The sequence below is a fragment of the Cryptomeria japonica genome, chromosome 10 (assembly GCF_030272615.1).
Source record: "Cryptomeria japonica chromosome 10, Sugi_1.0, whole genome shotgun sequence".
In the NCBI taxonomy this organism is placed as follows: Eukaryota; Viridiplantae; Streptophyta; class Pinopsida; order Cupressales; family Cupressaceae; genus Cryptomeria; species Cryptomeria japonica.
The window spans coordinates 350,320,124-350,335,494 of record NC_081414.1 but is presented as its reverse complement, the minus strand read 5'-3'; the positions used below and the strand labels follow the sequence as shown (position 1 = coordinate 350,335,494).

Below are 15,371 nucleotides of genomic sequence, written 5' to 3'. Positions count from 1 at the left end.
ATTGTGCAAACTTTGGGACAGCTTAATCGTTTCTTTACATTTACCAAGTAATACAAGTGGTAGTTCAGAGTTACAAAAGGATCTAAAGATTACAAATCTCCAAGGATTAGTTTAGGAACCCTTACATTGAAAAGATTTTGTCAAACTGTAATTGCTTGAGAACAAGTGAACTCGGGAAGGGCGGACTGTCATGCCTCCACCATAAGACTTTCTCATTCCTGTCTAAAGCCAGCATGAACATAGGCAGTGCCAATTTAATAAACAGTTTCAGGTTAATTAAATTGGCTTACGGTAAGTGATTAATGTATAGAGCAGCAATTTAGTAATTATCTGACTTAATACTGAGCAGCAATCAAAACAATGATAATTACTTTAGGACAGTAGCTAAGCATTGTATACAATGGGCCAGCAACTGCATTAGTAAAACAAGGATTATGTTGGGAAGCATAGATGCAACGATTTGTATATTAGACAAAGACAAAACTAAAAGTCATCGATTATGATGAGATGAAGAGGCAGTGCTTGTTATTCTAAACACAAAGAATAGTGTCTAACTAAACGATTTCATAATGCTGCGATTAAGGGAAGGAACAAACCGTACTAATAAAGAGACGCCTCATTTTAGAACCAAGAGACCCTTGGTAAGATTCATACCCCTACGTGTCCCTTAAGGGGTATGCCTCACGCTTGAGAAAGGGTATTGAAGAAGGTAAATAAGCATTCAATCTGCAAAGAAGCAATTCTGATCTGGAATCAATAAGCAATTGAAATAGAACTGATTTGCTATAAATAACCTGCACCAAGTAATTTGGATCAGATCAGAAATCATTATCTGCACTCACTAAAGACACCAGTCAGGATAATTTCTTTTCACAGACCAAGCTAAGCTATATAACTCAATGATGATGTTTTCTTATTCGTCGTTGAAGCTCAAATCTGGTTGTATCATTGGTTCGGGGTCTCTTCCTAGTTCAAGAGTGGTGATGGGCAGACCCATCTCTTACCATGTTAGTGGATTGGAAAGAAAATTGTCAGATTTCTTTAAGAACTTGCTTGTGAAGGGTAGAAATCCTTTGTCTCTCTAGATTCTCTAGAAAATTGTCGGATTTCTTTAAGAACTTGCTTGTGAAGGGTAGAAATCCTTTGTCTCTATTTGTCTACCTTTTTCTTCTTCTTTGGCAATAACGTGACTTACTTGTCTGAACTGAGAATAATTTACTTTTGATTTCCAAGCAAGTGCTCGCAATTGATCTGCAATGTATGACTGATTCAGTCCCTGTTCAGGTTGTTCAAGAGGCAGATTGAATGGGAATTCATGCGGCAATACCATGCTGCCTCATATCTACTATCCAAAAATAAGTAACTTTAGGATTTGATAGTGATAAAATCCTCCTAATGCTCTTGTATGTTGCGTGCGGGAGGGGGGTTAAAGAACTGTGGGTAATCTTTCAAAAATATGAACTTGTGTGATCTCAGGTCTGACTATTTAAAAAGTTGTTATCTTGGAAAAGCCCTCCTTCTAGCGCCATTTTATATTGGTGTCTGTTTTATCATCTACCAAACATTAGGATAGGATACCTGAAGGTATTCTATCCTCTCTTGAAAAATCACTACTGATTCCAAGGTCTATATGTGCGAACAAGCGACTTTAGTGGAATAGCTTCTTGGGTAGTGTATGCTAAAAATCTCAAGGGGGACTTACGTTTAACAGCTGTTTTGAACTGCTGGACTTAGATAGATTTAGCAATTTTAGGTTCTTTTTTTTCTGGATTTTCTCGGATTTAGACTTTCAAAAGAAAAGGAAAAAGGGATAGGGTTTAGGAAGACTAATCTGATCCTACGAATTCTGGAGACAGTATCAACCGGGTGCTCTCGAGAAACCAAACCTTGCTTCGCCACACTAGGGACAACTACACAAAGTCGGTGCGATCTTCGATGGGTTGTGCTTATGATCGAGATGTTGGGATGCACATAGAACAGGCTCAGACTAACTTTGCACGGTAGAATGGAAATCATCCATTTAACAAAAGTATGAGCGGAGATACGCCATCAATTAACACTTATCAAATCTTTCATTCAAATTAACAACAACGAAAGCAAATCTAAATTAATTCTAACTAAGTGTTGAGGCAATTGAAACCATGCAAATCATTCAAATAATAGAGATTACAAAGCAGCGCACATGCAATATATTATCTCGAAATGACCTTAAGCAACAATACATCAAAAAACCTCACACTCTCCAAATGAGAGGAGGCAACCTTATATAGTTTTTCAAAATAAATGAATGGCCGAGATCAAACAGCGATAAAGGGCCAAGATTGAAAGTCTTAAACCCTAATTAGGGTTTCCCAAAGTATTATCAGCTCAAATGAATGAAAGAGTGACACGTGGCGCAACTGCTAATTTCACTGAGGTGAGTGGCCACTTTCTTCTTTCAGAGATTCAACGTATCTAGACACAATGAGCTTGACCTCCTCCATGGTGACACTTGGCAAACCGCCAATCTGGAAGTCGATGATGTCCACATCATCGATACATGTGGCAAGAATGCCTTCCCACCCAACTGCTTGGGTAAGCAAGTTCTCATCGATGGAGAGGAAGTTTGCAATCTTTGAAAGATCGCCTTTGTAAATCATCCCTGAATCCTTGAAGAAGCTTGTCTGAATCCTGGCTCTCAGGTTCTCTGCTTGTAAATATTTCTCCCTTAGGCTTTCCTTCTTCCAGATCTCTGACGCCACACGAAATACCTTGCCCAGGATCTCTCTAACACTTTCCTCTATCTCAAAGCACTTGGTCTCGGATTTCTTCAGAACTTCAATCCGAGTGACCAAAGTATAGTACCATGTGCTGAAGTCGTACCTGTCTCCTGTCTGTATGATACCTGCATCCACTAAGCTTCTCTTCAACATGCCTCGGATAACCTTCAGATGAGGGAGTATTTCATTCTGAATTTCATCCACCTCTTCCCAATTGGAGGCTAGATCCTAGATATGATCGATCAATAAAGAAGCTGACTGATGTGCAGATACTAAGTTTTCTACCAGTGTGTCAGCACGCATTGAAGCGTCTGAAATCCACTCCTTTGATTGAGTTTACGAGCCCTTCACATCATCATAGTCTTTCATTGATCCCTGCTGAAGAGGCTGTGGCAGAGTAACCGGGACCTCACGGTTGAGTAGGCTGGTAAGATGGAGAACATACTTCCTCCACTGCTGGTTCTCCTCTTCAACCTTCTTCCTCTTTTCTCTTTCATAAGCTAGACTCGTCTTTAGAACGTTGCAGGAGTCGTCAAAATATTGAACCTCTTGGTCCTGGGTGGGTTTACCCAGCTCTATGGTGGTAACCTTGTAATCATCCGCGATGACATTGTCTCTAGTCTTCCCTTCTTTGGGCACTGCTATCTAGACCGTCCTAAATCCTGCACTGTCTCTCTGAATTAGGGAAAACTTCCTGGCGGGTTTGGGTGGTTTAGTTATAGTGGGCTCATTCACCTTCTCTAGAAATGTTACAGTGACCTCTTCGGAGCGGACCTCCTTGGGAACCTTGGCCTTTATTCTTTCTCTCAGCCAATCCGGAATGGTTGATTGCTCTACAGTGTTCCGGTCAAACTCATCATCTGCCTCTCCTGGGTTTGCTAGTATGTCATCCAAGAAGACTGTAGGTGCTTCAGTTTGCTCTCTGTTTGGACTCTGGGCGACCTCTTCCACTACTTCCCTAATTGGTTGAGAAAGCACTCTTACTTCATCATCAATCATGCAGATGTTCATCTCTTGCTCCCCAATTGCATTCTAATTGGGCACAATGGAAGCAGCACTTAGGATGGAAAGGCCTTCGCTGGACTCTCTTCTTTCACCTACAACCCTTTTCCCTATAACCTTTGTGGAGCTTCCAACCAACTCCTTCCTCTTTCGAGACCCAACACTTTCTGGATTTCGAACATCACCGGCGGAGGTACAAGGATTGATGGACAGAGTGTCATCTACTCCCATTAATTCGTAAGACAAGGTCACACCTTTGGCCTTCAACTGCTTTGTCTTTTCAGACGCCCACCACCTTGAATACTCAACCACCGACCTCATGAGGTCTGCTAGATCTGATTTCTCTCCCTCTGTCCAATCTATTAAAACTAAGGGTTCATTTTTCATCTTTTCAAAGCCCGGCTGTTGAAGTTCTAGGCTTTCTTCTACCTGATCGGCAACCCTAAATACTTTTGTTGCTCTCACCATGCTCAAAGGGATTCTTGATCAGAATCTCTTCCTGATCTCGAAGCTATCGGTTGCATTAGCCCAGTAGTCTTCTAGATCCAGTCTGTGCTCAAACGTTGTTCCTTCGACCTTCTTTATCCTATGGAATGGATCGAAATTCCTTCTTGCCTTGGATTGATAGAAGGGATACCAAGCTAGCTCCTTCTCAGCGGTTGCAGCAGCCTGTGATGATGGACACATTTCCAACCCATTGCCAATTGTAAGTGAGGACGTTCCTTCCTTCTTCTGCTTATCCCTTGAATCACGATATACTCCTCCAATTGTCTCACAACCTCAAGTAACACCACTCGGTTGGTAGGGTAAGCTGGAAGCTTGTATGGAGGCTCGGAGAATCCCTGAATTCGGAGGTAAGTGAATTTTGGATATTGGATGTACCAACACCTGAACCGACCAATGAAGTCCATAGACTCTTGAGAGAGCCTCTGGTGCAGCCCACCTTGAAGTGTCCGGGTAATGCGCATCAGGAAGGTATCATTCACTCTTTTGAAATGGAATTTCTCCTCCATGTGGAGTTGGGGATAGCAATCATACACTGGAAACTGGTTCTCCTTGTTCCCAACTTCTCCTCTACAAGTGAGACCTCTGTACCTGTAGGTCCTGGCCAAGGAATAAAACAAGTAAGAACTCATGAAGAAAGTCCTATTCGTCTCCAGGTTCCTCAATTGGCTGTCTAGGTTGTCGCTGATCATCTTGGCCCAGTCTATCATTTTTACTCCATTGATTATTTCATTAATGAAATAATACATCCAGGGTTCGAATGGAGCTCCCTGAGGATTTCCCATTATTCTATTGAGCAGGACAATTATGTCCCCAATGTCCTCCTTGAAGTATGCTTGCACTAGGCTCTTCCTCTGGAGTTTGGAGGTGCCCTTCCTCAGCTTGTCTAGCCAGGAATGGTTGACTATGGCATCATATTCCTCTAGGTAGTCCTGGTACAGACTGTCAGCTTCGTCCTTTGTCATATACACTGTGTTGTGGTACTCTGGGATCCTGAAGGCCTCTCTGATGGCCTCATCGCTGATATTCGCCAGCACTCTTCCATCAGGTGCAACAATGTCCTTACTGATGGGGTTGTAGTGTTTGGTACATTCGACTACTAGTTCATTGCACTGCATGGTGGGGAGGAAGCCAGCAGCATGCACGATGTCGCTCTTCATCATCTTTCGCGCAATGGTGGTAGGCACAAGGTTGTCCAGACCAAACATTCGCTTCTTAAATTCCCTCAGATTGATGTGTCAGAGGTTGGTGTCGCTGATGTTCTTCCATTTTGAAGTCATCCTCGACTCTAGAGGAGCATCTTTGTCTACTTGAAATTTCATAATGTCTAAGACCTGCAGACAAACAATGAAATTTTAAGTCAGAAAATAATTTGCAAAGTTTCGAAAATAATGAGGCTGCGAAATGGCTAAGTGTTGGAAAATTTTCATTTTTTTGTTCCCATACTTAGCCAAAAAAATTGAATTTTCACCTCAAAAACCCTCGGTCTTAAGGTTGGTTGTGGTTACCACCAAGTGTCAAAAATTTCAAAAAATTTCATACTTAGCCAAAAAAAATGATTTTCTTTCTCCAAAATTTTCGAAAAAAATCATTTATTAAATTCTGGAAAATATTCAGAAAATTCATAATTTTAATTTCACCTCTGACTTGGATAGAAGTAAGGCTAGAATTTTCTCCAGAATACTCAGAAAATTCAGAAAAATTTAGATAATTCTTCCTCATACTTGCCTTTCTCCAAAAATCTGTGAAACTTTTGTTAAAAAAAGTTATCCAACTTCAAGCAATATCAAAGACTTTCTCCAGATGATCTTCAAACTGAAATACTTCACTAAGCTCTCCTTAGTAACTTCGAACTTCTTGGTGTAATAATGAAGTTGATAATGAAGTATTTGTAGACAAGGTTAAATCTTCAAGTAGAAACCCTTAAAATCTTCCAACTCATACTTCCTAATTTTAACTTCATGTTTCCAAGTTTTTTTAAGATATCTCAAAAAAAACTTTCCATTTTGATTTAAGTTTGAAAATATCCAATAATCCTCCAATATTCTCTCAAAAAAACTTTCCATTTTGGATTTAACTTTGAAGATATTCAATAACCCTTAAATACTTTCTTCCAAAAAAAACTTTCTATTTTGGATTTAACTTTGAAGATATTCAATAGTCTTCCAAAATCTTCTTCGAAAACTTTCCATCTTGATCTTCAAGTTCGAAATCTCAATGGATTTTCCAATATCGCTCAAGCTTGTTGACTTTGCTTGACCTTTTATGTGTAGGCGGACTTTTGGAGGCTTACCTTCTTCATCTTCAAATTTTGGCGAACTTTCCTTACCTCTCCAAGGCATGGCGGAGTTTAAAGGGTCTCTAACATAGGGCGGACTTCTAGATAACCTCCTTCATGGCGGACTTCCAAGACCTTACCCCATGGGTCTCCCAACCTAACCTATACATGGCGGAGTTTGAAGAGTCTTCTCTTGGCGGACTTTGAGCAAGGCTCAATCAAGGCGAAGTTCAGGCATAGGGCGGACTTTTAGCACATACCCCCTAGGGCGGACTTTGAGCAAGGCTCAATCAAGGCAAAGTTCAAGCATAGGGCGGACTTTGGGGGCCTCTAGGCTAACATGGCGGAGTTTGGAGGTGGTACCAAGGGTATGGCAGACTTTAGGCAACATCTCCTAGGGCGGACTTTGGAGGCTCTTCCTAGGGCAGACTTTGGACATCTCTCAACATGGGCGGACTTTAGGCAACATCTCCTTCATGGGCTCCCCAAGTTGCATGGCGGACTTTGGAAGGTGCTCTTGGGCGGACTTTGGTGGCTTCTCCACCATTTGAAGACCTTGGGCAGAGTTTTGAGGGGGCTCAAGGCATGGCGGACTTTGGTGGTATATCCCCAAGTACCCCAAACACACATGGCGGACTTTGGAAGGTGCTCCCTCATGGGCGGACTTCTAGCAAGGCTCCTCATAGCCTTCCCAACATGAATGGCGAACTTTGAAGACCACCCTCGAAGCTTCTTCAAGACAATGGCGGACTTTGGAGTGTTGGCCATCATGGCCTCTTCAACACATGACCTCATTTGAACCTACCAAAACCCTTGTTAGCCAGACTTAGAAGAATTCTTAGAAAAATTTCAAAATTTCACATCTTAATCAAATTTAACCGGATTAACTTGAAATTTAAAATCCATGCCTAGGTAGATCATCTGAAGCAGTATGATCCCTAAAATCTAGGGATTTAGCTTTTTAGCTCAAAACTTGGAATTTTCGAGTTCCAATCGAAGCTGGTCAGTGGTGCAAGTGTAAACCCTAGGTTCGCATCCCAAAAAAGCAAAAAGCCTAAAATCTAGGGATTTAGCTTTTTTAGGTCAAAACTTGGAATTTTTGAGTTCCGGTTGAAGTTGGTCAATGGTGCAAGTGTAAACCCTAGGTTCGCATCCCGAAAAAGCAAAAAGCAAGGATCCCTAAAATCTAGGAAAAACTTTCTAAAAATAGCCACATCGGGGATCGGGCTGAAAATGCCAAAAACCAAACTTCCTAAAAAATAGGAAAAAGCAAAAAAACAAACTTTCTAAAAATAGAAAGTTGTCCAAATTCGTCCAAATCAATTGCGATCTTCATCCTTTGGCCTTTCTAAGCACCCTGGTGGCGTTCGTATTTCGGAATCACACAATTTGCAAAAACTAACTTTCAATCATCAGGGCCTGAAATGCTCAAAACTGGACAAGGCTTGGTGAAACTGTAGCGGAAGGTCATAGGAGACTAACAAAACCCTAGAAAGCAGGAAAAGAGAGGGTCCCCATTTGCAATGGGGCGATGTGTGAAAAAAAAGGTCACAACAGTACGGAGGGAGCTTTCCAAATTCCAACCATAACAAGGTCTTGCTCGGCTTAAATGACAATGCTATAGGCTTGAGGGAGAATAGCATCTAAATCATATAAACTGAATTGGAATCTAGCTCTCTTAAAAAGTAGATAAGGACAAAACCTGGAGGAGCTTTGAGAGATAGCTGAGGGCCAGATAATCTTCTCAGCTGCAATGCAGTGGATTTCACATAGATCGATCACATCTTGCATTTGGTCAGCTCGTAACATTGATCCATTTCCAAAAAACTGAGGTAGAATCTTCACGATTGACCGAGGAAATGATACCTCTCTGTTGTGGTAATAAAATAGGACCATTACAGTCCCATGCAGAATGATTCCTTGGATTATCCATCACATTGGGCTGGATATTTAGATTAGCATTGATGGACATAATCTTCAAGGGAGAGAAATGGTTTTTGTACACAACGGAGTCGCTTGGTGGAGGATACATTCTCCTAGAGCTGATATTTGTACAATTTTTCAAAAGCACAGTATGCAGAACTAATTTTATGGGGCTAAATTAAAATGCAAACCTAAACCTATTGAATTTAGATCCCACTAAGTGTGCCAAAAACTGTTGAAAGATCTAGATGACCCTGTTTCAAGAAGCAAATACACCACACGCAATCCACCAAAAATGGAAAGGATTGCAGACCAATGACAGTGTTATGTCCCTAAATTTTATAAAGTGACTTAATTAAATTAATTGATTAAGTTATCCAAAAAAATTATTTCTATTTCTAAAGGATTATTTAATTAAACATGAAAATAATAAAATAATAAAATAAGTCACTTTATTTAAATTTCTCCAGCTGTGACAAAAATGGAATGTAACCTAATATGGAAAGTACTTAAATTTCTCCAGCTGTGACAAAAATGAAATGTAACCTAACATGGAAAGTATTTAAACTTCTCCAGCTGTGACAAAATGGAATGTAACCTAATATGGAAAGTAATTAAATTTCTCCAGCTGTGACAAAGTGGAAAAACAAATCTTCTAGATGTTTCCTAATCTCTAGAAGTTTCCTGGAGTTCTTTATAAGGAGGCTACCTAGATGAATTAAGTATGCTTATGCTTATGGATTTGATCTGTTTGGATTTTGAAGCTTTGTATGAGGCAGATTTCTGAGGACGAAAACCTTTGGATGATCGACAGAAGAGTTGGACAGAAACCTAGCTCTTCCTAAAGGGTGGATTTGTGACGGAGTCTACATTTGTGCAAATTTGTGAAGTCTCCATTGGAGACAAATTTTGTAAGCGAACTGTTCAGAATTTCTGTGAGCTGTTAATTTGCTGCTGCAACAAATAAGGGGTTGGTCTGATGTGAAAGCTTCATCAATCTGGCAATAAAGGAGTAAGAATGATGCATTGTATATATTAATGTTAGTGCAATCCCAAATGCTAAACATTAGTAATATCTCTTAATAATTATTTCTGCTGTCATAAATATTTTCTGAGTATTATTGTTGCTATAGTAAGAAGGCAAAATCATAAAGTTCCTGAAATATCTGATGCATGATTAAATTTCTGAAAGTCACTGCCATAATCGTTATTGAATATATCAACAATAAACTCTGCAATCTAAAATAAGCATAGTAGCAGATTGAAATTGAGGCTAATTAGAACAGTATGTATTTCAAATTTGAAGGAATCTTTTTGAGGGTCGTCACAGAGTGACCAGCAAGCCAATCTCTGGATCAAAGGCTGTCTCCCTGCCTACTCAAAGCTAACTCTAACATCCAAGCGAAAAGAAACGGAGAGGGAAATGCTAAAACTAAAATACAGAAAGCAAAAAAAGTTACTAACTATTATTCATCTATCAGATCTTTTGGGCGGAAATGTAGAAACATACAGAAGATTTTACACACAGAATAATATCTTCAATTTCTTCATCCCTTGTGTTCAAACATCTACATTATAGGATTTAAGTTTCCTATCTTTTAGGAAACTACCCATAACAATTTACCCAAATATGTTGAGTTGTTTTAACAACTCAACACATTTGTACCTCTATTATACTAACCTCTTCAACAAAATATAACAAACCATAAAAATAATTATTTTGTTCGTCCAATGTGAACACTAATTTCCAACATCATCTATTATTGTTGACTATAAGAGACCAAAGTATGTTACTAGGGCTTGCAATGACCACACAAAAAGTTCTCCTTCACCTATGTCATAAATGTGAGGCTTGACTTTTTACAGAAATCCTTACTGAAAGGAAATTTGTGAACTTGCCAACAATTATTGATGTCTGATTATTGAAAATGTGCATGAAAGGTATAAAGCACTCAGAATCCTTGTAAAATTGACCTCAAACACCACCGTTCAGCACATTTGGAATAAAATAAAGGAAAATTTAAGAGCAGCAATTCGTACCATTGTTTACCATAAGAGACAAAAATAAGTGTATTACTAGAGTTGGATGGCCAAAACTAAGGTGATTGACAGAAGTGGATAAAAAGTTCAATCATATTGCCCAGAGCAACATGTACGGGAAAGGTGAGGGACAGCTCTAATTGTTACCGAGAGAGGTGGAATTTCAACAATGTGCACCTTTGCACCCACAAACTCCCATATTACCATATTTGGTGTGGCATCTCTCCCCTAGTTTAAAGATACATTTCACTATTAGAGCATTTTTAATTAATGGTTGAGCATTAACTCAGATAATGCATTGTGTCTGGAGCAATTTGGTCTTTTACTCCATCACCCCTGTCTATTTCAGATGGGAGTGGTTGGTTACTAGTGGTTTTTCCTTCTGTGCAGTTATAAAGTTTTCAATGGGCTATGTGATCCCACAAATGCACTTACCATTTTGCTGTCTATTTGTTTCTTATCCTAATGTTTTTGCTATGTAGATGCAAAGGGCAAAATAGTTATGGTGGGCTCAGCTTTTTAATCTTCTGTGAACCAAGAACCCCTAATTTGTTGAAAGAGGCCCAAAATCAAAGGCTCCATTAATTCCTGGGGTAAACATCTCTGATGTCACCCTTAAAACCACTACTCAACGCAGGAAGAAAGGAAACAACTGCAATATTATTTGGAACTGCCATATTATTTGGAGACTCGGTGTAATCAATGTAGAATGCTATATATCCACCAATCATGGCTCTACATCAAGCTACTGAGGCAGCTTAGTGCAGACCAAAGAGATAGACATGGGAACCCTCAAAAGTATGCTAATTCAGTGACCAATATGATTGAGCAAGCAAGTAGTAAATGGGCAAGGAGAGCTCTGAAAGTTTTGGGGGTATGTCAAGGATCTGTGAGAGCTGGTTCAAAATTAGGAAAATCAAATCTTGCATCTCAAGAAAGATGACCAATGTGGTTAGGATGTTACAAAGGAGCATGCGAGAGGTGGCTGCACTGACAGCAGGGGAGCTCTAAAAGTTTTGGGGGCACATCAAGGATCTGTGAGAGCTAGTTCAAAATTAGGAAACTCAATCTTGTATCTCAAGAAAGATGACCAATGTGGGGAGGATGTTACAGGAGCTGAAACTGGAGGTTCTCAGAAATTGATGTCTCAGTTTCCATTGCCTATCAGATGCAATGTGGTGGGGTCCCGATTCAAGATAGACCACATTTAAATGTCATATACATCTTAGGTATAGCCCTATTATGTAGCCCTACACACTTATGAGAATCCATGGCTGAACAGTGAATGGTATTGATGATATGGGCTGTTATAAGACAGTGCCACTAAAATGTAGAGGTATTGTTGTTGATTCATTCACTCCAATGGTAGCCCTGGTGTGAGAAATATGAAATAAGAAGCTGAAGCTGCTAGCTCAATTCCAGCAAAAGGTTAACTTTTTGATGTGCACTTGTTATACTTTTTATGAGTTTCCAAGTAAAATTTCTATGGCTACTGTTAATGTTTTAAAAAACCATAGCCTACGTTCTAGTTATCAATAGTGAAATTTCAAATCACCACCATGAATGCCAGGATTATATTTCTGGCTATGAAATTGTTAGCAATGGACTTAGGGACAATTTGCCAAAACTCAAATAAACTACCTTTAATGGCCATCTGGATTTTTGTTGGAAAACAGTCTTGTTTTCTGTTCATGATTGCAAGACAACAAGAACAGCCTATTATGAAAAGGTGATGCTGTAATTTCCCTGTTATACTAATACATGGTGACTCTTATTACCTTGTTAAAAATAATTTGTTGTGGACTATGAAAGTTACTTGGGTTTAAATAGAGGTTTGATATGGATTGTCATTCTACTTCTTTTTTTCTGTGAAGTTGGCAAGGCGCATGTTCAAACAAAAATGTGTCTATAACTTGCTTGAGTTCAATTTTAGTTGTTGTACAAGTTTTTAATAAGGATCATGCACAAGTAATCATTGATGGGTGACCCCAATGAGTTGGGAAAATTCCACATAGCAAGAAAAAATCACCTCAATTTTACATAGTAAAACTCTAATAGTAACTATGCATACTTGATGGCTGAATTTACCCTACTTAATCTTATGCAGAAACTATCACTAGAAGAGAACCTAACATAAGAAGCTTAAAATAGCTTTGTATCTTAGCTTTACAAACTCAATTATAAAGGAGTTTCTCTTTTGATGAGCACAACTCTTAAAAAGAAAGTTTTGACTTTGTTACATATCATCGATAATCATTTAGAGATTCTGTACAAAGATTCCTTGTTTCAATGGCATTTATCCTTGGAAATTCATGTAATCTCTATTTAAGCATGGAGTTTTTCTGTCTGAGTACAAAAAACTTTGAAAGGAGAAATATTTTGCTGGTGTGTTAACCCTTGAGGATGGATATCTAGAGTTTTGTAAAAAGGCAACAACATATATTTAATATAATCTGGATCTTTTTCATCTACTATTCATATTATAAAATTATTAACTTTTTGTTCATTGGACTCTTCTTATGGGTGCACTTCCACAGTGGACTATCAGTACCAACTAAAGGCCTTATGTGTTGCAACTATGAGTGAAAATTCCGTTGATTGCTTCCATGTTAAAGATAACCATAATGAAGAATGCATTTGAAAAAGAAATTCTCCTCAATTTTATAGCAATGTAATATTGGTGTTCTGTCATTTTCCACATGCTGGGTATATAGGCCACCAATACTATCATGGTATCATTGGTAATATGTCTGGTTATATCCTGCTCTAGCAATGCCATTTTGCAGAGTTTCACCAATGTGCGTACAAGCAATTGGGACATGTTGAGGTGAGACTAGATTGTCTTGTTAATCACAATGTACATGCTTCATACTAGTGGACAATAGATTCAATCCAACAGTCGACAGCCTAAGTTCTCCAAAGTTTAGTGCAGCTTATAAAGGAACAATTGGTTACATTTCAGGTCCAACGGCTCAGAATGTCAAAGCGCGACGAGGATCACATTAGTGTTACTGAGAATAAAAGTAGAGCTCCTGGAGCTAAAATTGTGTAGAAAATGACAAAAAATTACAACGGACGGTAAGATTGATATTGGATTTATTATTACTAAAAACCAACTTCTGACTCCATAAATCAAGGGGGAAAATATTTTGAGTCATCATAGGCATTGTTGCACATATAATTCAGAAGGCGTAATAACATGCATATCCACCCAAATTCCGATCTCTATATTGTAAATGGGTCAAGGACATAGGTGCCCAAATCGTTGCAATGCCAATAATATCAAAAGGAAGAAGTATATCCTCGGATTCACAAACCATCGGTTGAATTCCGTAAGAAACAATATGCACTAGATTCAATTTTAAGGATAGATGGTCATGAGTAAGATTCTCGGCCACTTGAAAAAAAGCACCCTAAGATCCAGAACACATTTGCCAACTGGTATTTTCAGTTATATTATCATATAATGCTGTGAACAATGCAATACAATGAAGATGGCAAGCGCGTCCTATACTCCGATAGCTTTTGAAAAACTTCAAAACTCGAATTCGCATGAAAAATTAAGCTATGAATTACCCGTCTGGTAGCCAAAGCCCAGGCAGCGCCATGGAATTTTTGGGCTGGTCTTGAGGATAGTAACCCTGCCGCCACGAGACGATTGACTACTGTACCCCTCATTGCTTACGATCGCTCCTTTCTTTTCACACAGCAACGAAAACCGAACTGAAATTGACACAAATAGAGGACAAGCATCCACCAAGGCGTCGGAATTTGTTTATGGAAGGGAAAACTTTCAAGCGAATTGAATTAAATTATTAGTTACGGATTGGGGGGAAGAAAACATAATCCCCGTTTTATATAAAATGTTAGGGTAAAATCAGTAATCAATCATTTATCTTATGATTCAGAGTTGGTGCATGTAATTATTTGGAAAAAAAATTGTTAAATAAATATAGGAAATTAAATGAATAAAATACAGATACATAGTTGAAAATTCAGTGTAGATAGGTTATAATAAATGGTTGTAAATGATTTGCTAATATATCAAAAAAGAGTTAAGAGTAATTGAATGATTTTTTTTAATTTATAATTTTTTATGTATCTTTAATGTGAGTCATTTTTGTGATTATATGATAGATGTTGTAATTATAAATGTGATTTCATGGTTGTGATCTAATGTAAATACACATACCTAATCTCTATAAATTTTTCAATGTTCAGTCTCTTTTTGTATTGATGCCTTTTGGTCCAAGTGTAACTTCACATACCAACTTCATTAGTAAACTCAATATTTCTCAATGCAAAAAAGCATAGTGCTAAAACATATACTCATTATTGGTGTTTTTCAATTGAATTTCCTAAAACCCTCTAAAGACTAACCTTCTTCTTATGCTCAAGGATTATTAGGTCAGTTGCCAACGAACAAGGCTCCACCCTAAGGTTAATACCTTTTGCACTTTTGGCTTTGCAAACCAAGGGGGGTAACCCTACAACAACACCTTATGATCCTAATCCCGTAAGTTGGTATTGCCTTTAGCGGATGTATTCTCTTTTATGAAACCCAAAGTTCATGATATAATCCATTTAGGCTAGATTCTTTGGTATTTATGCTTTTGAAATAGGAGAATAACAAACACTAAGCTAAACTAAAACTGAAAAGTAAAAGATGTTTTTTTATTTTGATTTTAAGAATTTCTCTAAAACCCAAACATTAGAGACCCTATAGATCGATGCCTTATCAGGGCAATAGAGTTAGACCAAACACCATCATTCACTCCTGCTACACAAATATTTCAAACCCTTTGGGCTAAACAAACTAATGCATAACATTAATTTTCCATGATTATTTAGCTCTTCTTTTAGAT

At 38.4% G+C, this 15,371-nt stretch overlaps 1 protein-coding gene across 1 annotated transcript in view; it reads right to left on the bottom strand.

Moving 5' to 3' along the window:
- Positions 1–14,333, bottom strand: part of LOC131049741 (uncharacterized) — a 65,557-nt gene extending 51,224 nt beyond the window's left edge. The window contains exon 1 of the mRNA XM_057983804.2: positions 14,083–14,333. Coding sequence (XP_057839787.1) covers positions 14,083–14,184 — 102 coding nt within the window. The 5' untranslated portion in view covers positions 14,185–14,333. The remainder of the gene's footprint in view (positions 1–14,082) is intronic.
- Between the last annotated feature and the right edge of the window lie 1,038 nt (positions 14,334–15,371).